The sequence below is a fragment of the Lissotriton helveticus genome, chromosome 1_1, assembly GCF_964261635.1.
Source record: "Lissotriton helveticus chromosome 1_1, aLisHel1.1, whole genome shotgun sequence".
Lineage (NCBI taxonomy): Eukaryota > Metazoa > Chordata > Amphibia > Caudata > Salamandridae > Lissotriton > Lissotriton helveticus.
The window spans coordinates 1,281,394,905-1,281,418,810 of record NC_136057.1 but is presented as its reverse complement, the minus strand read 5'-3'; the positions used below and the strand labels follow the sequence as shown (position 1 = coordinate 1,281,418,810).

The window sequence follows — 23,906 nt, the reverse complement described above, 5'->3', positions numbered from 1 at the left end:
CTTCTGTCCAATCAGAACATGTACTCCTAGCTTCCAGCATCCGGGCCAAAGCCCCTCTAATGATGCTCACATAATTATCTGGCAACAGTTGGGCTGCCAAGTCAGACCATAAAAAGCATTGGCAAAGCCAATAGGTCTCGCCAAAGCAAGAGCTATTGACTTTGCCAATGTGTTTTAGCCATGTTGTACAGTGTAGTAGTGTGTCAGTGTGGAGTGGCGTAGTGTGTCAGAATGCCTACAACAGGAACATACTCAAGTCTAAAAAAGAGTTCTTCAGAACTGCACCAAAGAAGGCCAAGAATAGACCCCACAAGCTCTTCGATCTGGTCAAACACAAGTCTAATAAATTGGCCAAAACTTCAAAAGGAACCCCTAAGTCTCTTGTATCCTCAGAGTAATTCTCCTCCTTCGCTGACAGAATCTCAGCCCTTGGAAACAAACTCAAATCCATCACATATCCTAAAACACCTCTCGACCCGCCTCCTCCAGCCACGTTGCACCTACAGGCTTCACCCAAAAATCATGCTCACTGGACGGACTTCAAACTCTACGACGATGACTCAGTGTCCATAATCCTATCTTCCCTAAAACCCAATAACAATTCTAATGACCCGCTCCCTTCCAACTGCCTAGCTGTCGTCGCCCAATTCATTATTCCTAGCTGGACTTCAATAATTAAATCCTCTCTCCGGCAGGGAACGATGCCCGACCCTCTAAAAGCCAAGTAAGTCCTTCCCATTCTGAAAAAGCCGTCGCTGGATCCAGCCTCCCCTGACAACTTCAGACCCATCTCCAACTTCCCCCTCTTGGCCAAAGTGATGGAGAAATATGTGCAGCAGCAGTTAAGTCAACTCATCAACAACTTCCACCTACTCGATGACTTCCAATCTGGATTTAGTCCAGGGCACAGCACTGAAACCACTATGCTCCACATCGTTGATGATGCTCTCCAAGCTCTTTACCAAGGCAAAACCTGTCTCCTCATCCTCCTGGACCTATCCTTGGCCTTCGACATGGTCAACCATGTAAAACTACTCTAACGCCTCAAACTCAGGATGGGCTTAGATAGCACTGTTCTAGAATGGTTCAGATCCTTCCTTCAAAACTGGTCCCAGAGATTCCTCGTAAACGGCAACCTATCGGCACTATCCCTGGTTGGAGTCCCTCAAGGTTCAGCACTGTCCCCCACCCTCTTCAACCATTACCTGGAACCGCTTACCGAAGTACTACGCACTGCTAATATCTCCTATCATATGTACGCTGATGACACTCAGATCTACATCAAAACCTCATTTCTCGAAGAGATCCTCTCCCTGAACGATGCCTTGTAAATCACCGTCCAATGGCTCGCATCCAATCAACTCAAACTTAATGCAAAGAAAACTGAATTTTTCCTGATCGCCTCGCCCAATCCCAACCTTGAGATTAAATCATGGGTTAAGGCTATCACAGCCTTGAATTGCCCACCGACCATCGTGGATTCGGCCAAATCCCTGGGAATCACTCTCGACAGCAACCTGAACATGTGTGACCACACCAACTCAATGGCCAAATCAGCCAGATTCCATCTGAGATACCTTAGGAAATTGAAACCCTTCCTCGACGCTTCCGACCTAAAAGTGGCAGTCCAAGCACTTGTCATATCTAGACTGGAGTATGGCTGTTCTACCCTCTCGGGTCTACCCAAGATCTCCCTGGCACCTCCAAAAGCCTACCTCAATGCGGCCGCCAGACTACTCACCAGCACAAGGAAATACGACCATATTTCCCCGCACTTGAAAGCTCTCAACGGGCTACCCCAGGATGCAAGAATACAGCTCAAAGTAACATGCATCACGCACAAAGCCTTATTTTCTAACCCCTGCATATCTGAGGCAGAAACATGTGGCCTCCGGAGGGATCAGAAACTCCCGATCTGCCAGAGACCTCCTGCTCCAACCTGCACGCTTTCGGGGAAAAAAACGTACAACCGAGCTTTCTCCGGGGCTGCTCCAAGAATATGGAACTCTCTCCCTCCTGACATCAGCAGAATCCCCTCTCTGTCTCGCTTCAAAAAGATTGCCAAAACATTCCTTATGGGCAAATTTCTCGTTTAAACTGCCTCTACCACCACTACAGCCCTGATCTACGGCCATCTATTTCCTCCTTTTGGATTATCTACCTCACCCCTTCAGAAACTTGGGGCCTTGTCACGAACATTGATTAAGGCAATCTATAAATATGTTATCTTATCTTGAGTACTTGGATATTTAATCTGTATATACGTGCCCTATCTCCCTTATGTATCCTGCACCCTGCCCTCTTTCATTCGATCTATATCGGATGATGCTATGCCTATTATGTACATGCCTATGTTTCTCTGTAAAGCGCTCTGATACCCTAACGCGTCAAGTTTGCGCTCTATAAAACACATAAAATAGATAAAAAGAGCAGCGTGTTGGGGCGTAGAAGGGAGTGGAGGGACATAGAGTGGAGTGATGTAGAGTCGAGTTAGCATGGGGTGGTAGCACACTGCCTTTACAGACAGCACCTTTTCAATTGAAATGGCCATTACATTTGCAGATTTGTGGAAAAACAAGGGGGACCCTAAAGGTGGCCGTGGACCGAGGGTGTAAGTCAATTTCTGAAAAACAACGGTCCAAAGCAGTTTCAAAGATACGCAATAATAACAAAACAAACCATAATAGGCTGCTCTATATTTGTCCAAGTCCAGCCGGACAAGGAGTTTATTATCATATTAATAGTTGAATTTTGTAAGATCTTAGTGCATAAGCAACATATCAAACATAAAGAACACAATGCTGTGTTTTAACTCGGAACAGAGAACACATTAGAGAGATAAAGGATAGTTTTTGAGAAAAAGAAAGGAAGATTTCCAGGCAAAGGAGAAGTGAGCAAGCTGGATACTTTTTAGATCAATGTTGCAAGTGTTTGCCAGAGTAGTACATACAGAACTTAATACAATTTGACTTCACTGTATGGCTACTTAAAAGGTCGACGTTTCGATCCCGCGCTCTAAATTAAAATGGGATCATCATCAGGACTGTACATACATAACTATGCCTGGTAAGAACAATGAAGCGCCTGTATGAAGGAGGAACAAGAAAAGAGAAAAATATTTTGATATTTAGAAAAAGGTTTCTTTTCAGGTTTTTCATTAAGAGAGAGAGACATCAGCGTATGAACCTTACACACATACTTTTCATTTCCTTATGAATCGCAGTGAGTGTCAGCCAGTGACTAAGCTTGTACACATATAATAACCATTTTCATCGGAATCGCAGTGTTTGTTTTGGCCAGTGACAAGGGATTTAACAGGCGGGCAGTGGTGAGAGTAGTGGGTAGTGAACGCTGAGTGCTCAGATCGGACTTGCTGTGTAATTAAGCTGGTGCTTAGGTTGGACGGGGGGGATGAATGAACAGACGAAGAACGCCACATGCGTTTAAAGCTAGCCAGGTGAGAGACTTGTACCCAGTTCGGGTCGGTGACGGCGCCAATTATTTACGTCAACTAGACATGCAATAAGTCATCAAGGAGTGAGGAAATAAGCATTTACCTCAATTGTGCGGATAGCTCGTCCCTTGGTCGGGCGGAGTGCTTTCCGAGCTAGGCTTGTCAGTTTTATTGGAGTCGGTTAGATCTATGAGGATAATCGTAATATTTAGACAGGGACAAGTGAAGGTGTGAGTACCGCTAGAAACGGGCCGTGATAAGTTGTACCTTAATAGAACTAATAACGCCGTCCAGATAGAGACGGGGCTCCTGGGGGTCAGCGCGTCAGGATAATTACCGACTTCCTTGATGGGCGCGGTATAGCTGGGGGGAAAACCATGTGATCAGGGAAGATACAATCAAGTAAGGCAAAAGTAGGACGATACCAGGTACAATTACATACCAACGTGGTTTCTGTGGGTATGCACAATTAGAATTATGCCCGGTAGATAAGTGGTCCTTAAATTAGATTAATCCGCTGTAGGGGAAGTATAAAACAAAGCAGTTGGAGGATAACCAGGGGGTTGTCACTCTGGGCAGTAAGGTTGAGAGTGAGCCTAGCTTACCGGCGGAACACTGTCCATGCGTTGCTGACGACCTGGTAGTCCGTGGTGTGCTGCTACGGGGGCCATGACAGTTAAGTCTCGTGGGGATTGGAACCATGTGACCGAAGGGGGGCGGGGAGAGTGACGCGATGGATGTGATGCTAAAGGCGTCTCAGTGCGGCAGCCATCTTGGAGTGGTAATGGTCGCGAGCAGAGAGATGGTGATCGTGTGATTCGTTAGTGAAAAGGGTGACATGCAGTACATATTGGATACATCATTATAATTATAAGACATTCTTTATAGAAACAGAGCCCTTATGCATTATTTATACTTGCATAGATCAAGTATGAGCTCGAAGTTCAGAATTCCAGTTTGAGGACAGTTCATTATGTAGTGGATTCACAACAGAGTTGTCCAATCTTCGCTTCTGTTCAGCCCAGTACATATGGTATCAAATTGAATTATACTTTTCAATTCCTCTCTGTTCAGTAACTGGGCTAGGTTCCCACCTCTTTGCGGTAGTTTGACCACTTTGAGAATTGTCCATCTCAAATCATCCTCAGTGTGATTGGCTTCGGAGTAGTGTTCCACCAGAGGCGCGTTGGGGGTCCTGCAACTGATGCGACTCCTGTGTTGGCAAATTCGAGTCTTGGCCTTTTGGGTAGTCTGACCAAATACATTTTGGGGCACAGACAAAGGATTGCATAAATAACATTGTTACTATTACAATGAGTGAGGAATTTCATGGAAACAGTAGTGCTATTATGAGTGAAATCACGTGCTTCAATAGTATATTCGCAAACATTGCAGGACCCACATTTTACGTGACCAATAACAGGTGGAAGACCCCAATTTGATTCAATGGTTGATTTGGTGGAGGGGGAAGGAAGAGCAGCCCTGACAAATGATCGCTTAGATTTTTGCTTTTGCGAAATGCAAAAAGGGGCCTCTCTAATTTGATGGTGCCTGCATTGATAGTGGGCCAGTGTTTCAGGATGGATTTTCTTATTCTGTTGGACACTGGGGAGAAAGTTGTAACACATGCTATCCTTTCATTTTGCTCACGGGTTTTGGGAGTCAATAGACTGGTCAAAAATGCAACCAAAAGGGCTTGGTACTGCCCACGAGAGGTTCTATTGACTCCCAAATTGGGGTCTTTCACCTGTTATTGGTCACGTAAAATGTGGGTCCTGCAATGTTTGCGAATATACTATTGAAGCACGTGATTTCACTCATAATGGCACTACTGTTTCCATGAAATTCCTCACTAATTGTAATAGTAACAATGTTATTTATGCAATCCTTTGTCCGTGCCCCAAAATGTATGTTGGTCAGACTACCCAAAAGGCCAAGACTCGAATTTGCCAACACAGGAGTCGCATCAGATGCAGGACCCCCAATGCGCCTCTGGTGGAACACTACTCCGAAGCCAATCACACTGAGGATGATTTGAGATGGACAATTCTCAAAGTGGTCAAACTACCGCAAAGAGGTGGGAACCTAGCCCAGTTACTGAACAGAGAGGAATTGTAAAGTATAATTCAATTTGATACCATACGTACTGGGCTGAACAGAAGCGAAGATTGGACAGCTCTGTTGTGAATCCACTACATAATGAACTGACCTCAAACTGGAATTCTGAACTTCGAGCTCATACTTGATCTATGCAAGTATAAATAATGCATAAGAGCTCTGTTTCTATAAAGAATGTCTTAATATAATAATGTATCCAATATGTACTGCATGTCACCCTTTTCACTAACGAATCACACGATCACCATCTCTCTGCTCGCGACCATTACCACTCCAAGATGGCTGCCGCACTGAGACGCCTTTAGCATCACATCCATCGCGTCACTCTCCCCGCCCCCCTTCGGTCACATGGTTCCAATCCCCACGAGACTTAACTGTCATGGCCCCCGTAGCAGCACACCACGGACTACCAGGTCGTCAGCAACGCATGGACAGTGTTCCGCCGGTAAGCAAGGCTCACTCTCAGCCTTACTGCCCAGAGTGACAACCCCCTGGTTATCCTCTAACTGCTTTGTTTTATACTTCCCCTACAGCGGATTCATCTAATTTAAGGACCGCTTATCTACCGGGCATAATTCTAATTGTGCATACCCACAGAAACCACGTTGGTATGTAATTGTACCTGGCATCGTCCTACTTTTGCCTTACTTGTATCTTCCCTGATCACATGGTTTTTCCCCCAGCTATACCGTGCCCATCAAGGGAGTCGGTATTTATCCTGACGCGCTGACCCCCAGGAGCCCAGTCTCTATCTGGACGGCGTTATTAGTTCTATTAAGGTACACCTTATCACGGCCCGTTTCTAGCGGTACTCACACCTTCACTTGTCCCTGTCTAAATATTACGATTATCCTCATAGATCTAACCGACTCCAATAAAACTGACAAGCCTAGCTCGGAAAGCGCTCCGCCCGACCAAGGGACGAGCTATCCGCACAATTGAGGTAAATGCTTATTTCCTCACTCCTTGACGACTTATTGCATGTCTAGTTCACGTAAATAATTGGCGCCGTCACCGACCCGAACTGGGTACAAGTCTCCCACCTGGCTAGCTTTAAACGCATGTGGCGTTCTTCGTCTGTTCATTCATCCCCCCGTCCAACCAAAGCACCAGCTTAATTACACAGCAAGTACGATCTGAGCACTCGGCGTTCACTACCCACTACTCTCACCACTGCCCGCCTGTTAAATCCCTTGTCACTGGCCAAAACAAACACTGCGATTCCGATGAAAATTGGTTATTATATGTGTACAAGCTTAGTCACTGGCTGACACTCACTGCGATTCATAAGGAAATGAAAAGTATGTGTGTAAGGTTCGCACGCTGATGTCTCTCTCTCTTAATGAAAAACCTGAAAAGAAACCTTTTTCTAAATATCGAAATATTTTTCTCTTTTCTTGTTCCTCCTTCATACAGGCGCTTCATTGTTCTTACCAGGCATAGTTATATATGTACAGTCCTGATGATGACCCCATTTTAATTTAGAGCGCGGGATCGAAACGTCGACCTTTTAAGTAGCCATACAGTGAAGTCAAATTGTATTAAGTTCTGTATGTACTACTCTGGCAAACACTTGCAACATTGATCTAAAGTGTGTCCAGCTTGCTCACTTCTCCTTTGCCTGGAAATCCTCCTTTCTTTTTCTCAAAAACTATCCTTTATCTCTCTAATGTGTTCTCTGTTCCGTGTTAAAACACAGTATTGTGTTCTTTATGTTTGATATGTTGCTTATGCACTAAGATCTTACAAAATTCAACTATTAATATGATAATAAACTCCTTGTCCGGCTGGACTTGGACAAATATAGAGCAGCCTATTATGGTTTGTTTTGTCATTACATTTGCAGAGACACACAGTTTTACTGATAAAAGTATACGACACACACACAATATGTGGAAATGTCATCACCTAGTGTATTGTTTTGATCGTATGAACCATTTTATTTCCACAACACTTCAGAATGACTTAACAAATGTACCTCATTTGTGCTTTGCAAATTCTGAAATACTCTTACTTTGAAGTTCGAGATAGTAAAGTCAACACAAAGCTCCCTCAGCAGACAAAGCACATGACATTTGACCTTGGTCTTTTAATGCACAGCAAATGTGAAAAGATAAGAACAAGATTTACAGGCCTGATTACAGAAAACGAGTACTAGTGGAAGGCGAATGCAGTAAATAGGCTATGCTGCACAGGAAGACCAAACTCACACTGGACAGCCTAAAACAAATAAAGCTGCAAATAGAAAGGAAGCAAATGTGAGTTGCAAAACACCAAATCAATGGTAAGCAATGGATGGCATGCATTGCTAGGGAACTTTCAGAATGTCCCCCTAGATGTCCTTAGCAAACCAGACAGCTCTACTATCTGGTAGGCTTCGACCTAAATATCATGGAGGGGGATGAGAATGTTGTTTATATTCTATTGATGTAACAATGTAAAAATGTGTTGATGCTATGTCCTCATCTAAAGCGCTCTGATACCTTCGGGTCTAGCCAGCGCTATATAAAACTTTTCAAATAAAATAAATAAATAAAATATAAAACTGGCAATTCTAAACAAAATTAACTGCGGAGATTAACCCGAACTGCCCTCCCTCAAGCATTTGCCCAACAAATCTTAGATTCTTGGTTTGGAATGTGGCAGGGATCACCAAACTTTTAGCTGACCCTGAGTGGGGCTCATTCGTGGATTCACACGACATTATACTCTTTCAGGAAACATGGAGTTTGCATACCCCGTATAGGAATGGGTTCTCTCCCTCCGGTCTGAGTGCTATTAGGAAAGAGAAGGGGAGACCTTCGGAAGGCTTGGCAATATGGGTCAGTAATACCCTAGGCCTAAAAATAAAATTGGTTCATATAGACTCCCCTCCCTGATATACTAGCCTTAGGTCTAAATACACATGTGATAAAAAAATGAGGATCTTTAATGTGTAAATAGTCGATCGGGGTGCGGATGATACAACTACTATTAGAATCCTGGAACGGGGACTATCTCAATCCGACGACAGAATGAAAGCTCTGGTAGCAGGGGACCTAAATTGTACCTTTGAGCTCTTAACCATGATCCCTAGAGACCTGACTGAGGATTGGGATAAGGTCTGGCAGGTCCCCCAGGTCGATCTACCCCAGTTAGGTGGTCTAAGAGAGGTAGTCAGGTGTTGGCCCTCTCGTTACAGCATGACCGGAGAGCCACCAACGGGAGAACAAAGTCGGACCCAAGCAAGGAGGTAACATATAATAGACCTGGCTATGCCAGTAGGATTGATCACTGCTTGGTTGCACTTAGTCTCTGGTCCCTAGTACATGACATGGTAGTGGTAAATCACTTAGACAGCGACCACAACGCTTTGACCCTGTCCCTAATGAATCAGGGCAGCAACTGTGCTGAAGTAGGAAGTTGGGGTAAAAAAGACCTGGGAGTACTTTCCATAACAAATAACACCAGATCCAATAGGTGGAATTAGGTGGAGACTCAACCTAAGGCACTCGAGCCAGTGAAACGTTTGGTATGAAAGAATGTGGAAGAACTCTCCAAATACCCAAAAGCTTGATTAATCAAGACGTTGTCTACCTGTAATGAAACAATTTTTAATGAAATTAGGCTCTTATTGGCTAAACCTCATAGGGAGAATAAACAGGAACATAGGCAGATCCAAGCAGTATGGTATAATCAAGACTGGAGGAAAGACCAGCCTAGTCTTGTCCAGGCAGCAAAATCCAATGCCCACCTAGATCTGAAGATTTGCAGACGAAATTATAAGAAAGCGTTAGTCAGCCAGGAAGAGTTAGAAATACTCCCTTTGGACCACCCTTCAACGGGCATCCTTGGCCAAGGATTCCAAATTCTTTTGGAAACAAACCGCCTATTGGCTCAATGGTAGGAAACAGAAGCTGGAGGTCACAGTCCAGCCTGAGGATTGTGTGACCCATTTTGGAGCGCTTTATGCACAAGGTATTTGTGAGTTGGAGGCACCCCAAGTTCAAAGAGGGAAAACTCAGGACAAAGCTGTGGCTCTTGTGTTCTCCATGGAAGAAACCCGGATTGCGATTGGCTCTAGTATAGCCCAGGACCTGATCGCATCCCAAACGATTTATACAAAGAGGATCTGACTGTTTGGGCCCCCTATATTAATATGATCACAAATGCTATAACAGCAGGTATGGATATTCTTCCGTCAACGAATATAGTGGAGATAATCCCAATTTTTAAAAAGGGATACAGAGGCAAACTATAGACCAATAAGTTTAATTGACTCATTGCAAAATTGTTTTTGCAAACAGGTGTTGCGACGAGTCCAGGATTGGATCTCGGAGTACAATATTCTGAGTGATTTCCAAGCTGGCTTTCGTGCGAATATTAGCATGTTGGACCAGGTCTTTTGTTTTTTATGTATTTACTGGATGGAAGTCCGCATTCGAGGTGGCAAACTGTATGTAGCCTTTGTAGACTTACGTACCGCATTCGATTTGGTCCCGCCCACAAAGCTATGGAGAGTGTTGGCTGATATGGGGCTATCACAAAATGTATTAGCTATCCTAATTCGACTGCATTCCGCAAACAGCGCACAGGTTAGGTGGGGGGGGACAATAACCAGCTCACCAAGCAATTTCCTGTCACCTGTGGAGTAGGACACGGATGCGTCATAGGGCCAACACTTTTCTCCCTCTTCATTAATGGTGTCATTGGTTACTTGGATCTGGATGGATGTGATGCCCCAAAGGTGGGGGAGCGAAGAATTTCAGCCTTACTCTTCTCAGATGACACCCATTTACTTTCTAAATCCCCCTTTGGCTTGCAACAACTATTGAATAATTGTATACAATTTTGCAAGGTGCATGGCCTGGTACTAAATGAGGCAAAAAACAAAATATATGATATTCTCGATGGGGAATTCCAGGCCATCTAAGGGACAAATGTATGTTGGAGACTGTCCCCTTGAGCATGTTTTTGCTTTTGATTATTTAGGTATTAATTTAACTCCAAATTTAAATTGGGCACCACAAATCGAAAAGGCACAGCCATCTCTAATCAAACAAACCACACAACTAGGTAAGATAAATAAAAAACAGTGTCCAGGAAAGTGGGTCCAGCCCTAGAGATCTATAATACCAAAATATTGGGGGGAATCCTCTATGGGGCCGAACTGTGGGGTATAGGAAATGTAAACTCCCTTGTTTCAGTAGAAAACAGGTTAATTCGACTAATGCTAAACCTACCGATTACCACGCCCCTGGTTCCCATGTTCCTGGACCTCGGCCGGAAAACGCTTCAGAATAAGATGAGCTATGAGCAGCTAAAGTTTTGGCATGCCTAGAGCAGAGACCACAGACCTCTTAAAGCGATCCCAGTTAAATTCCATCCCATAGTTCAGTTGTTTGAAGAACCTACTGAAGAGACTTGGGATGGAAGAATATTGAACTTCCCCAGAAAAACTTGACCTCATCCCAAAGTACAGGGTAAAAAAGATTTACTGGGACGGCATTATGGAGAAGGAGGCGGCCAAATGTGTGGGCACTCTGACCCAAGATTTTACCAATTTTAAATTTGCCCCTTATTATGAAGAAACCATCGATGTAATTGTCCCACCTTTGGCAAGGAAATTATTTATACAATACCGTCTTAAAACATTCCCAACTAAACTGTTCTGCAAAAAGTGGTGTAGCAATATGTCCATAGACGATCAGTGTCCGGCATGCAATGCTTGTTCAGAATCAATAGTCCACCTGTTGTTTTTCTGCCCCTACTACAAAGCCCTGAGGACCAAGTGGATTGTGCCATTATGCAGATTGGTCGGTCCGGGACACTATTTGGAGGCCATGAGAATATTAGCCACGGACACGCATAGGGTCGTGGTATTTGGTCTCGCTAGATTCTGGTATGCACTATGGATAAAACGCTCTAAATGTATTACATAGTGTTCCAAATTACTGTATGCTAAATTGGGAACCCTTCTTTTTACCAACTTTTAATTCTGCATTTCCTCTTTTATACGATGCTGTATATTGTATTTTACAAATTTTTATCCATTGTTGTTTATTGTATTTTGCATGCTATTTTATTGCTTGTACTACTTTTATAGCACCTTGCACTTTATAAGATCTTTGTGATCGAAGATAAAGTATTTGATGATAAGGATGAAATTAACAATTCAAACACTGGAGTTTTGTTCACTTATCCCTTTTAGAAAGGTGATCAAATACATGATGGCTAAAATGGAAGGGGCAGTCCGGACTTCCTAAAACTGTAAAGCCACAGGTTGATTCTTTATCGAAAAATAGCGGAGAGACTTTGATAGTTATTTGCAGGCCCCAATCCCCACCAGCCCCTTCCCCAATTTTCAACACCTAATCCCAGCTAGGATATGTGTGACAAAAGATGTTTACGAATGATACATTATAGAATGGCCCACTAAAAACACAGCACTGTTTTAAGTATGTTTTACCTGTTTCTTAGGGGCCTAATAAATGATTCCCTTCATCACATATGAACACACCCTGAAGATAATCGGGTTTGAAGACATCTGGACCATATATAGGCAATTCCGTGCAACTATTGGACTCTAATGATCAATGGTAGATTTGCCCCAAAAAAGCGGAACACAATGATACTCCTAGGATAGCGCGCGTAGGAAGGATTGCAAATCCGAGGGGCATTGTGGCCACAAATTCGGCAGCCCTAAGAACAGCTTCTCTGCAACTGCAGCGATAGAATAGTATTGGATGCTGGGCAGTGCAAACAGTGAATCCTTTCAATTCACTCCACAAACGAAGACCCGAAAGACCAAGTCTTGATTACAAGTAGGCTGAAAGAGCTTAAACATGGAACCCCTATATCCATTCTAGTAAAGACAGGAGATGGGGTCTTCCGTGCATTCCCTACGAAATTACTACTTTAATTCAGTGCTTCTGATCTAGCAGATGGCAGTGGATTCCTGCACTTTCATGTTCCTGTTGTGGCCCGAATCTCTCTGCTGTCCTGACTCTGCTGCTCCTGCATGCTCCATGACTCGCTCTGTGGGACACCTGTAACCACTGCCAAGTGATGATGTATGTACACTGTTCACATTACCAGAAATTATATAAAGAACAAACAAAGATGGGGCAAGTGAAATTAAATGAGCAAAAAAAACGAGCAACAACTAGAATTCAAGAGTCTACTCAAAGCCCTCTTCCTCAACTGATCTCGAGCGTACCGATAGAGCCCAGGTAACTCCTTAGCCAACACTCCACCTTACTTCAAACCTCATGACTGACGACACTGATTCAGATCATCAGACTTCTCCTGCATCCTCTTCTCCTCTGCCCCTTCGCCCACACGCTTGTTCTCTTCCCTTCTTGAACCCTTATGTTCTACAACTCCCCTGTATCATATGTTTGCTCATTACTGTATATGCTGTGAGGCGCTCTGATACCCCCGGATCCAGCTAGCGCTATACAAAACTAAATAAACAATAAATAATAAGCAACGGACAGGGGAAGAGGAAGCGAAAAGAACGAGAAAGGATTGGTGGGTGTAAGCACACGGGCGAGGGAGGATAGGAGAAACATGGAGGGGGATGGGCAAGGGAGCCAGGCAAGAACACAAGACCAAACAAGCAGCAAAGGAGTGATGAGAGAGGGTATGGGGCCCGAAACAGGTGCCCTCTGAAAACAGCGTTTGACATTTGAGCTCTGTCTTTGAATGCTTAGTAAATGTGACGAGATAAGAACATGATTTACAAGCCTGTTTACAATAATTGAGCAGGGTGAGTGAGAAAACAGGCCAGATTGTGTCAATTGCTTTTCAAGAAAGAAAAAAGTAGTTTGTAAAAGACATGCTAAAATGGTGGAGTGTATTGATTTATTACTTGCTCCCTTCTCTCGGGGAAGGCTAAACACACCAAAAGGCATGATTAATGCATGCTATGGACAAATGGAGAGAAAGAATAAGAGAGTGAAGATGGAGCCAGCAAATTGGAAGCCTATGACCAGGCTGAAACCCACAAAGTATATACAGCATGTCTCAAAGAGACTGTGTAGGTGCTTTCTTTCTACTCGAGACCTAAAAACTATGGACTAGAATGTGCCCCTCCCACCCCTCGAGAGATGACCCATTGTTGAGATTATTTCAAGCATTCCTTCCAACACCGTATCTTTTTTTCTTGTAAACCTGCCTCTTAGTGACTGCTACTTGATCAAGCATTCATTATTTTTACTGCAAATAGCGTTCTTATACCTTTATATTTTGATTTACGACATCGGTGATCTACATTCTTATACATGAAACTTTTTGAACTTGTCAACTTCTTTTTCTCTGATGTCCACTGTTCATGTCTGCCCTATTTACAGCAAAGCAATACAAATGTGAGACTTAAATGTTATAATTATTGCACAGAATCCACTTCCCTTTCATATTTGATGTCACTTACTCTTTGGGATTTTAAGACTTTTAAAAAACATGGAATTCATTAGCATACCACTGAAAAGGGATACAACACTAGCAGTGAAGTAGCTAGCACTTTGGTCGCCCATGGCTGTCCTCGAGTTTGCCGCCCCGCATCAAAGAGCGGGCGGTGGGCGATTGCCGCCCGAGACAGCAGGTAAGAGCGGGGGAGTCTGCGGCTCTCAAAACACGTGTTGCCCGTGGCAGACCGCCTCCCACCCCGGCCGCTGCGTCACTGCTCGCTAGAAGGTGTGGTGAGGCAGAATACATTTTATTTGTTTTTTTCTTTAGTTACATATTAATTTTGTATGAGAGTACAAATGTGTTTGGTAGATTCCTTAAAATTAGAAGATTAATACATTTCTAAAAAAGGTTCCAACATCTAATCTGACATCTTTTTTCTGTTTTCTTCAACCACAGGCTGTGATTGCATCCAATGGTTCCCTGACACCGAAATTCAGGTACATCCAGAAGCTGAGGGAGAGCAGGTAAAGGATCCATTTCAGTATTCTTGCTTTCAGAATCTTTCACCATCAATGTAAGGTACCTGCGCTATTTAGAAATGTTCATCAAATTATACAAAAGTGATGCATAATTATAGGAGGTTGGAAAATGTACAGACTTATTGGCTTCTGATAGTAATATAACATTTATTTATATGGGTTAGTAACATTATCTGCTCGCATTTATAGTGCTGCATGAGCATACAAGTGGTCTCTATTTTAATTGTATTAGTTGCCAACTCTGTGTGGCCTTAGTTCTAGCAAATTAGTTTTTCACTAGTTACAACTTGGAGCACATTTTGGCTCTCTCTTCTCCTTTACCTACAAGCCTCACACTTGATTAATAGTCATCATATTGAGAGTGAAATAGCTCCAGCCGTATTAGAATGGAGCTTGTATATGAATGTTAGGGTGACAACAAGATTATCATAGAACTGACATATATCAACAATAAATATACCATATGTGTACTAATGAACACAACCACTTCTGATGTTTATTGTTCTTTCATCTGCATGTGTTTGAACGTCGCGGCAGTGGGGGTCTCTCTATTCTGAAGATCTCTCAATCAATCCGGGAATTGTAAGCGCGCTACTCCCCGTGAGGGTCTCAAGGCGCTAAGGGGTGGGGGGATAGTCCGCAGATCTGTTTAGCCGAAGAGCCAGGTCTTGAAGGTCTTCCTGAAGGTGTTCAGGGAGGGGGTGATTCTGATGTCTGCCGGTAGCTCATTCCAAGTCTTGGCTGCAATGTGAGAGAAGGATCTTCCGCCTGCTTTGGCTCTGTGGATGCGCGGGGTTTTGGCCAGTGCGAGGTTGGAAGATCAGAGGTTTCTTTTGGGTACGTGGAAGTTGATTCTGTTGTTGCGGTATTTGGGTCCATTGTTGTGTAGGCATTTGTAGGCGTGAGTGAGGATTTTGAAAGTGACTCTTTTCTCCGCGGGGACCTAGTAGAGACTTCATAGGTGTTGACTGATGTGTTTGTGTTGGGGGATGCCGAGGACGAGTCTGGCGGCGGTGTTCTGTATTGTCTGCAGTTTGCGAGGGTAGGGACTTGTGATGCCTGCGTAGAGTGTGTTTCCATAGTCCAGTCTGCTGGTGATGAGTGCGTGGGTGACTGTGTTCCTTGACTCAGGGGGGATCCACTTGAAGGTCTTGCGGAGGGTGTTTAAGCAGCTGGAGGTGACAGCGTTGACCTGTCGGTTCATGGTGAGTGATGAGTCGAGTACGATGCCGAGGTTCTTGGCGTGGTCTGAGGGGGTAGGTGGGCTTCCGAGGACGGTCGGCCACCAGGTGCTGTCCCATGCAGAAGGGGTGGTACCGAGGACGAGGACTTCTGTTTTCTAAGCGTTGAGCTTCAGGCAGCTGTTGGTCATCCAGACTGCGACGTCTTGCATTCCTTTTGGGAAACTGAGTTTGGCAGTGGTGGGGTCTTTGGTGAGGGAGAAGATGAGCTGGGTGTCGTCGGCGTAGGATACGATGTTGAGGCCGGGTTGTCGGACGATGGCTGCGACGGGGGCCATGTAGATGTTAAAGATGGTGGGGTTCAGGGATGAACCCTGTGGGACTCCACACGTGATTTTCGTGGGGTCAGAGAGGAAGTCGTTTGGCTTCTTCCGTTGAGGAATGTTCAGATCCAGTCTAGGGCTGTTCCTTGTATGCCTGCATTGTGTAGTCTGGTGACTAGTGTGCAGTGGGAGACGGTGTCGAAGGCCGCAGATAGGTCGAGTAAGATGAGGGCTGCGGAGTTGCCTTGGTCCAGAAGGGTGTGCATGTAGTCTGTGGCGGCGAGTAGGGCGATCTCTGTGCTGTGGTTGCTTCGGAATCTGGCTTGGGACGGGTCGAGGACGGCGTTCTCTTCAATGAATCTTGTCAGTTTCCTGTTGACTGTTTTCTCTGCAACCTTGGCTGCGAAGGGGAGGAGCGAGATGGGCCGATAGTTCTTGAGGTTGGTGAGGTCAGCTGTGGGCTTCTTGAGCAGGGGTCTGAATTCTGCGCTCTTCCAGTAATCTGGGAAGGTGCCTGTTTTGAAGATGGTGTTAATGGTGCGTTGTAGTTTGGGTGCGATGGCGGCCACGGCTCGGTGGTAGCTGTGAGGGGGGCTGGGGTCGTTGGGCGCCCCGGGTGGATGCTTGTCATGGTCGAGGCAGTGTTTTTGGCTGTGATCGGTGTCCAGTTGGAGATGGGGGGCTGGCGGGTGTTTATAGGGGGCGAGGGGCCATCTGTGGCGCCTGGTAGATGTCGATGAAGTTGTCAGAGGTTTTTGATCTTGAGGTGGGAATAGTTTCCAAGCTTGTCTCAGAGGTCTTGGGATGGGGTGAGGTATGTGGCTTCACTGCGTGGATTGGTGAATTCTTGAATGACACAGAAAAGTTCCTTGGAGTTGGTGGAGTTGGCCAGGATTTTGTTGTGGATGAAGTTCCTCTTGGTGGCTCTGATCTGGTTTTGGTAGTCCGTCATGGCGTCCTTGTAGGTGGTGTGGTTTTCGGTTGTCTTGGTGTTGCTCCAGTTCTTCTCCAAGCATCTGCAGGTGCGTCTGGCTTCTTGCAGAGCAGTGGTGAGCCAGGCGGCTTTCTTGGGGCGTTGTCTGTCAGGGTTGCATAGCGGGGCGAGCTCGTCTGCGCAATTGGAGATAAAGGTGTGGAGTTCTCTGGCTGCGTCGGATGCCCAGGTGTGGTTGTCTCGGGTGAGGGTGGAGTTAAGTTGCTCATCGGTAACCTTGCTCCGGTTCCTTCGTGGAGGGTGTGGGGCTGGTTTGGGTGCCTTGGGTTTGTTGATGGCGAAATGTAAGCAGTGTTGGTCAGTCCATGGCGGCTGCGTTGTGTGGCTGAATTGGACACTGTTTCCTGCTGCGAAAATGGGGTCGAGGGTGTGTCCTGCTTTGTGGGTTGGTGTGTTGACGAGTGGTTTAAGTCCGATGCTGGCGAGGTTGTCACAAAGGATAGTGGAGTTGGGGTCGCTGGGGTTATCAAGGTGGAAGTTCAGGTCTCCAATGAGTATGTAGTTTGTTGAGGCGATGGCGTGTGGTGCAATGAAGTCGGTGATGGTGGTGGCAAAGGGTGTTCAGGAGATCTGTAGACGAGTGTTCCCCGCAGTGTGGCTTTGGGGGTGGTTTGGATCTGGAAGTGCAGGTGTTTGGCAGAAGGGAAGGTTTTGCTGGAGGTTATGAGGTGTAGGGTGCTCTTGTGGGCGATGGCGAGGTCCCCTCCTGGGTGGTTGGGGCGGTCTTTCCTCTGGATCTTGTATCTGTCTGGGATGGTGGTGCTGATGTCGGGGCGGAGGATGGGTTGGTCCAGGTCTCTGAAGAAGGCGATGTCGGGCGAGAGAGAGTAGAGTAGGTTCCAGATTTCCATGGCTTGTTTGTGTACGGATCGTACGTTGAGCAGGATGCATGTTACGGTGTCGCTGGTGCTGGCATCAGCGGTGTTGGAGGCCGGGCTGGCGGTGAGGGTCTGGCGGCAGTGGAGGCAAGAGAACTGGCTGTGGTTCGTGTTCGGCGAGGCCTGTTGGCATTCCCTCAGTCTTCCAGGGTTGAGTGCGAGGAGGGTGGTGGTGTTGTAGCGATGGGTAGTGGGAGGTCCAGGGTGCCTGGCGCTGGCCGGGTCACAGACGGGCTTGCCTTTGGCGTAACTTTGGTGCGCCGGCGGCGCGTCCGCCATTAATTAGGGGAGTTGGGGGGGAGGAGAGACTGGGAGGTGGGAGCGGGGGAATTCCAGGGGGGAATTCCCGGGGGAAATTCCAGGGGGGAGGGGCCGCAGGTGCGGCGAAAGGAACAGGCAGGCACAAGAAAATAAATACAGTGTTGGAATTAGAGCAAGGCACAGATGGGCACAATAACAATGGCACAACAGGGAATAATTAAGAGGAAAAAAAACGGCTGAGAAAGGTTACGGTAGTTGCAGGCAGTCTGATCCCAGTTGGCACGGGCAGCAGGCGCAGGAGCGGGCAGCAGCCTCGAACCTCCCAAGGAGGAGGTCGGGGTCTGGAGGCAAGAGACGGCACAGCGGAGCTGCTGGGAGAGAGTGGACCTAGACTGAGGTCCCTCTTAGTGTGAACAAACTAACAGCCCCCAACCACCCCTCCCCCACCACACACAAGAACACAACCACCATAAACTATTTTAGGTATTGTGTCAACCATATCTTCATTCCTAGCCGAACAAAAAAATGGTGTATGATTTTCTGTCTTCCTATGGATACCATGGTGGAGTCCCCACCAGTTCTAGTTGTACCACTCTGCTCCTGCTTGAAACCGCTGGCCTCTACACAGCAGTTCTTCGACTGCTGGCAACTTAAATTAATAAATTCTTTCTACCTTGTTCAGATTTTTTTTTACAAATTGTTAAAGTGACATTGAGTGACTGAAAACTTTGATATCGTGTGTGACATGATAACTTTTCATTTGGACCTGATAAGCTAGAAATACTGTTTTTAAGCATCATCCATGAAAACACATGGCGATTTATTTAATTTGTCTTGTGACGTGACTTCCTGTGATTGTTGTCCATTTAGAAGAATGGGTTTTGATCATCTCCCCTTAGAAGCAGAGGTAGCTTTCCCTGTGGCCACCTGAGAGATCCTCCATCATACTCCATCCTTTGACTGCCCATACTTCCACTGAACATGAAATGAGGAGGGAGGGAGTAGAGAGAGGGAGACCGATATTGGAGAAAGCAGAGATATGGGTGACAGAATGAGAGAGAGAGCTTGAGACTGATTGGGTGGGTGGGATGTACCTTCCTGTTTGAACTTCACACTGGCAACGAGATGTTGAGGAATGGATGATGCTGCATACAAAGATCAAAAAAGTACAAGGAAAAATAACCACAAGAAGAGGAACCGTGTTCCACCAGTTCCGTTGTACCACTAGGTGTCCCAGCAATGTTTCTGAAGTAGAAATGGACCTTAAAGCCCACGTGTTATTGATCAGTAATGCCCATTAATGGCCTTCCAATGAGAATATTAATGTGCCCATTCGTACCCAAGACAGAGTTTGTGATCATATATCCTCCAGCCTTGCGCACAGCCGAGCATGCACACCACCAAACTCCCCACCAACAGCTCTCCTACCCGGTAGCCCCTCCCTTATACAAGGCAGTGAGACTGCCTCCTTCTTCTTTGGACATGGTCACGGTCTCTTAGATCCAGCAACCAACTCCTTCTGAGAGTGCCTGTTGTTAGAAAGGCCAGACAAGGAGGAAAAGCTTTATCTGTAGTTGGTCCTATTCTATGGAATAAGCTTCCCCTTGAACTGAGGCAATGCTCTGAACATCTATGCTTCAGAAAGAAGCTTAAAACCCTCCTTTTTCAGAACTAACATGCTATCCATTTACTCTTGAACATGCTTCTGGTGTTGTGGGTGCAGAGATACTCCGGCAGGAGTGATTCAAGCACGTTATAAACCCGCAAATAAATAAATAAATAAATGGTGAGGTAGTATTGACACATCTGCCCTGCCCTTGAGCATGGTATTGGGCAACAAATACACACCCCTCATTGGTCATGATGGGCGGGTCCACTGACTTAACCGGCTGGGATAGCAAACCACCCGCCCCTAGGCAAGGTTCGGAATGGCACATGTACATTGAGAATGTAACCCTATCTGCTTGTGCTCAAGTTGGGGGGTGTCAAGAAACTATATAACCATTCGTGCCTCCTAGGCAATGTGGGGGTGCTGTTTTCAAAGGGTGTGAGCCAAACATTCCTCCCCAGATAGCTTGTCAAGGACGGGTAAGATTACTAATATCCATATATGAGACTGATATCCAAAAGAGACACCAATGTTCAAAATGGAAATGGAATCCAAAGGTAGCACTGACATCCAAAGGGCATGGGTTGACACACTAAAAGGTCAGCCTGGTATCTTAAGAGTGGACTAACATTCAAAAGTGAGAGTGACTTCCTAGAGTTAAATTACACTGAGAAGTAACTCTAGCTTCCACTGTGTATGTAATCCAAAAGAGAGAAAGGGGAGACTGATGTCCAAGAAAAATTCCTTAATTTAAAATAACTTTCTAAAAGACCTTGGAAAACCTGCACCGACCACTCATACCTGGTCTCCCTGAACCTCTACTACAATGGTGTCACTCTTACCATGACTTGTATATGCCTTTTGAGGTCGAGGATTCAAGACCTCTTGTATATACTTTAGTATATACTTATATGTGTATGTACTTTGCGGGCTCTGGAGATCAGCCCTAGGACTTGTCTGTTTCCGCTTATGGACTTTTTTTTCTGTTCAACTGCCTCTATTTAACTGTCTTGATAGAAAACGACCAGTAGAGGTCAGTAAAATACCTGTATTGCTTTCTGCTTGTTCAACTGCCTCTTTTTAACGGTCTTGCTAGAAAACGACCAGTAGAGGTCAGTAAAATACCAGAATTGCTTTCTGCTGAGGGACTCTTTTTTTTCCTTTCTGGTAACTGCCTCTGTTTAACTTTCTTGATAGAAAACGACCAGGAGAGGTCAGTAAAATACCTGAATCACTTTAGCATTCTCTAGATTCCAGTCCATAGAAATTGTCTGCCACGAGCACCCGTAGACAATATTATTTTTTTCAAATCTTGTATTTTCAGCGAAAAGACCACCTAAGGCCCTGATTTTATATTAAAAACAGAGCTTTGGACTATACCATTTCCTGCTGAAAGGCATTATTGCTCTCCATGTGTTCCCATAACTGGCGAGACACGCAGTTTGGTGCTTACTTTTCCTCCATGTTAAAGAACAGTAGATGTTTCAGCACTCAGGCTAATGTGCTGCATAGCTAAATGCATATTAGGTCCCAAATGTGAGACCGGTTGCATTGCAAATGCTTATTTAATATTGTACAATGTCTTTCTGTAAAGTGCAGTGCCACCCTCCTCATAGGGTCTTGGCATGCTATATTAAGAACACAAATTAATAGGAAGTAAAAATGCATGAATTTAACCCTTTTGAAATGGTTTAATAATTTTTACACATGAAAAACACACAATGTTGAAAAGTTATCTCGTCTGAGAGTAGTATGCAAGAGAGAAGAGGAGCCTCATGACCTGCTTGAGCATTTGCCTTTCAAGAGAAACGGCCTCTCCTCAAACTCAACTATAGCTAATTCTACTTGGAATATTTGTGTATATTTACTGTAGGTGTTTATATAAAGAAGTATAGATGGGTAGCAGTGAATTAAAGGGATATTGTTCACTAAGGGGTTCTGAGTGACATCAAATAGACAGTGAGAGCAAAACTTGAGTAGTCTACGATGCCACCTAATACCGGAGTTGAAAAACAGCCCCACAATCGGGTTTTACCCACCTACCCACTTAAATATGGGCCCCAAAATCATTAGCCCCTAAAATCATTGGCCCCTAAAATCATTGGCCCTTGCTTTCAACAGCTGTACTGGGGCAGAGGAGTGATGGGTGAGCCTTACATAGCATGGCAACCTGCTAATCCTTATTGAAGTAGTTGCCTGTCGTTGCTCAGCCATAACAGTAAATTAATTAATTTAGAATCCAGTCGTTCCCGCTCATGGAGCTCTATAATCAATTATTACACTGCACAAGTACAAGACTATAGCTTTCACACCAAATCACAAAGCGGCGAAATATCAAGAAGCTTCCTCCAGAATGCTTCACTGGTACCCCATAAGAAAGCCATTGGCCGGTTTTTCATTTCTGTGCTTAGTGCTTGTCACTTCAGGTAACCCTAGGTTTTTTAATCTGTGATACGTTACCTTTTCCATACCACACATTTGCGTGCCATCTGTTAGCGTTGAATCAGACCGTAACTTCGAAAAGGTTAAAAATGTAATCTAGTTAAATGTCTTTGCTAACTTAAAACAACATTCTCTGTGGGTCATTGGAATATGTTGATGTGTGGCTGATTTCTGCTGCTGTTTCTTTAAAGAGAAAAAAAAAGCTTGCCAGAAGCTGGCCTGGCACAAACAGCTGACGCGGTTGTTCCTGTGCCAGCTGGTAAGATTACCGAGAGAAGGAAGGGTCGCAAATGATAGCGCTGTGTTCTGTTTTAAGATTTACCCAATGTACGAGATTGCTGTATTCTGTTCATAATAGTGTACCGAAAGAGAGTAGCATGTCCTGCATGTAAAGAAAAACAGACAATGCGTTTGCAACAGGGTAAAAGCATAGCTGCCGCTGATCGTTGCAGAATACACAGTGTTGTGTCAATAATCTACGTGAATGCCGCCTCTGGGTTTTTGTGTGTGAGAAATGCAGAATTGCTGATGCTTGTATTACATGGTGTAAGTTGCCCGTGGAAGAGAACGGAAGTATTAGAGGCCGAGCAATGTGGGCAAAGTGAAAGCCCCTGCTCGTGCACTCTGCCCTTGGCGCGCGGCCTCTCTTACGTAAGTCAAGTTATATCTCTCTTCGCTGCCTTCAAACGTCACCCCGTCCCGGGTAACGTTGCCTGCAAAACGAGCTGCCTCGTGCCGCGTCTCTGAACCCAGAAGACCAGCTGTAAAAGTAAGCAGGGCGCAAAGCTTTAGAAGCCATCAGAGGCTAATGCACCGGGGCACCTTGTTTTAAAATAACTCGTTATTAATGTAGCTTCCGACAGGTTTTTAGGCTCGGTAGTTTCAATACTTTTTACAGAGGCCGGGGAAAGGATTAGTGAATTGTCCTCGGCTCCCATAAGTGTAACGCGCCACGTGTCTAGGACCAGATGTCTTGTCCGCGGTGGAAATGCGGGGGCGTCCACAGCCCACCTCGGTGATACCCTGCGGTTGAAGGGGGTAAAGTATGGGAACTGCGATGCGGCATGCAGTGTAGGCGGTGACGGAGATGTTCAAATAGTGGGGAGGAATAGTTACACGTTCTTTATAGTGCTATGAAGTCCCTGGCTGCAACTTAAAGCACTATGAATATGCAGGTTATTATTTTATAACTGGTAAGACGCACAGTATTAGATAGGTTTTCATAAAATATGTACAGAAAATTAGAGTTTACGAAAAAGCAAGTGCTTTCAAAATGTAAGTGTTTAGTAATGCATAGACTCTACTCTAATGCAAACCTCTTTAGGTGAAGGCAGCTTACCCGACAGCATGCATGTCCCAAGACACGGTGTATCTTACAAAACAAGCATTGGCATAGCCAGTAGGTCTCGCCTTTGGGACCTTATAGGTGTTTAGCCATGCAACACTTGCTGTTGTTGCACCAAGGATAATGTGCTGGATAACTAAACACTTATAAGGTCCCAAAGGCAAGACCAATTGGCTATGCCAATGCTTGTTTATTGTTTTCATGTTTTACTATTTTTTTAAATATAATTTTATTTTGAAAAATGTCCTCATTAAAAATTATTTCTGTTACATTTATTATTGTGTCATATTTGTTTAAATACGCTTTTTAATAGCATTTGTTTAATTGCTGTTAATATTATTTATGTATTTTTGAATTGTTAAAATATTGAC

General features: G+C 44.9%; 1 protein-coding gene across 1 annotated transcript in view; it reads left to right on the top strand.

Moving 5' to 3' along the window:
* Positions 1-23,906, top strand: part of AASS (aminoadipate-semialdehyde synthase) — a 579,454-nt gene that overhangs the window by 329,685 nt on the left and 225,863 nt on the right. The window contains exon 13 of the mRNA XM_078680774.1: positions 14,420-14,487. Coding sequence (XP_078536900.1) covers positions 14,420-14,487 — 68 coding nt within the window. The remainder of the gene's footprint in view (positions 1-14,419; positions 14,488-23,906) is intronic.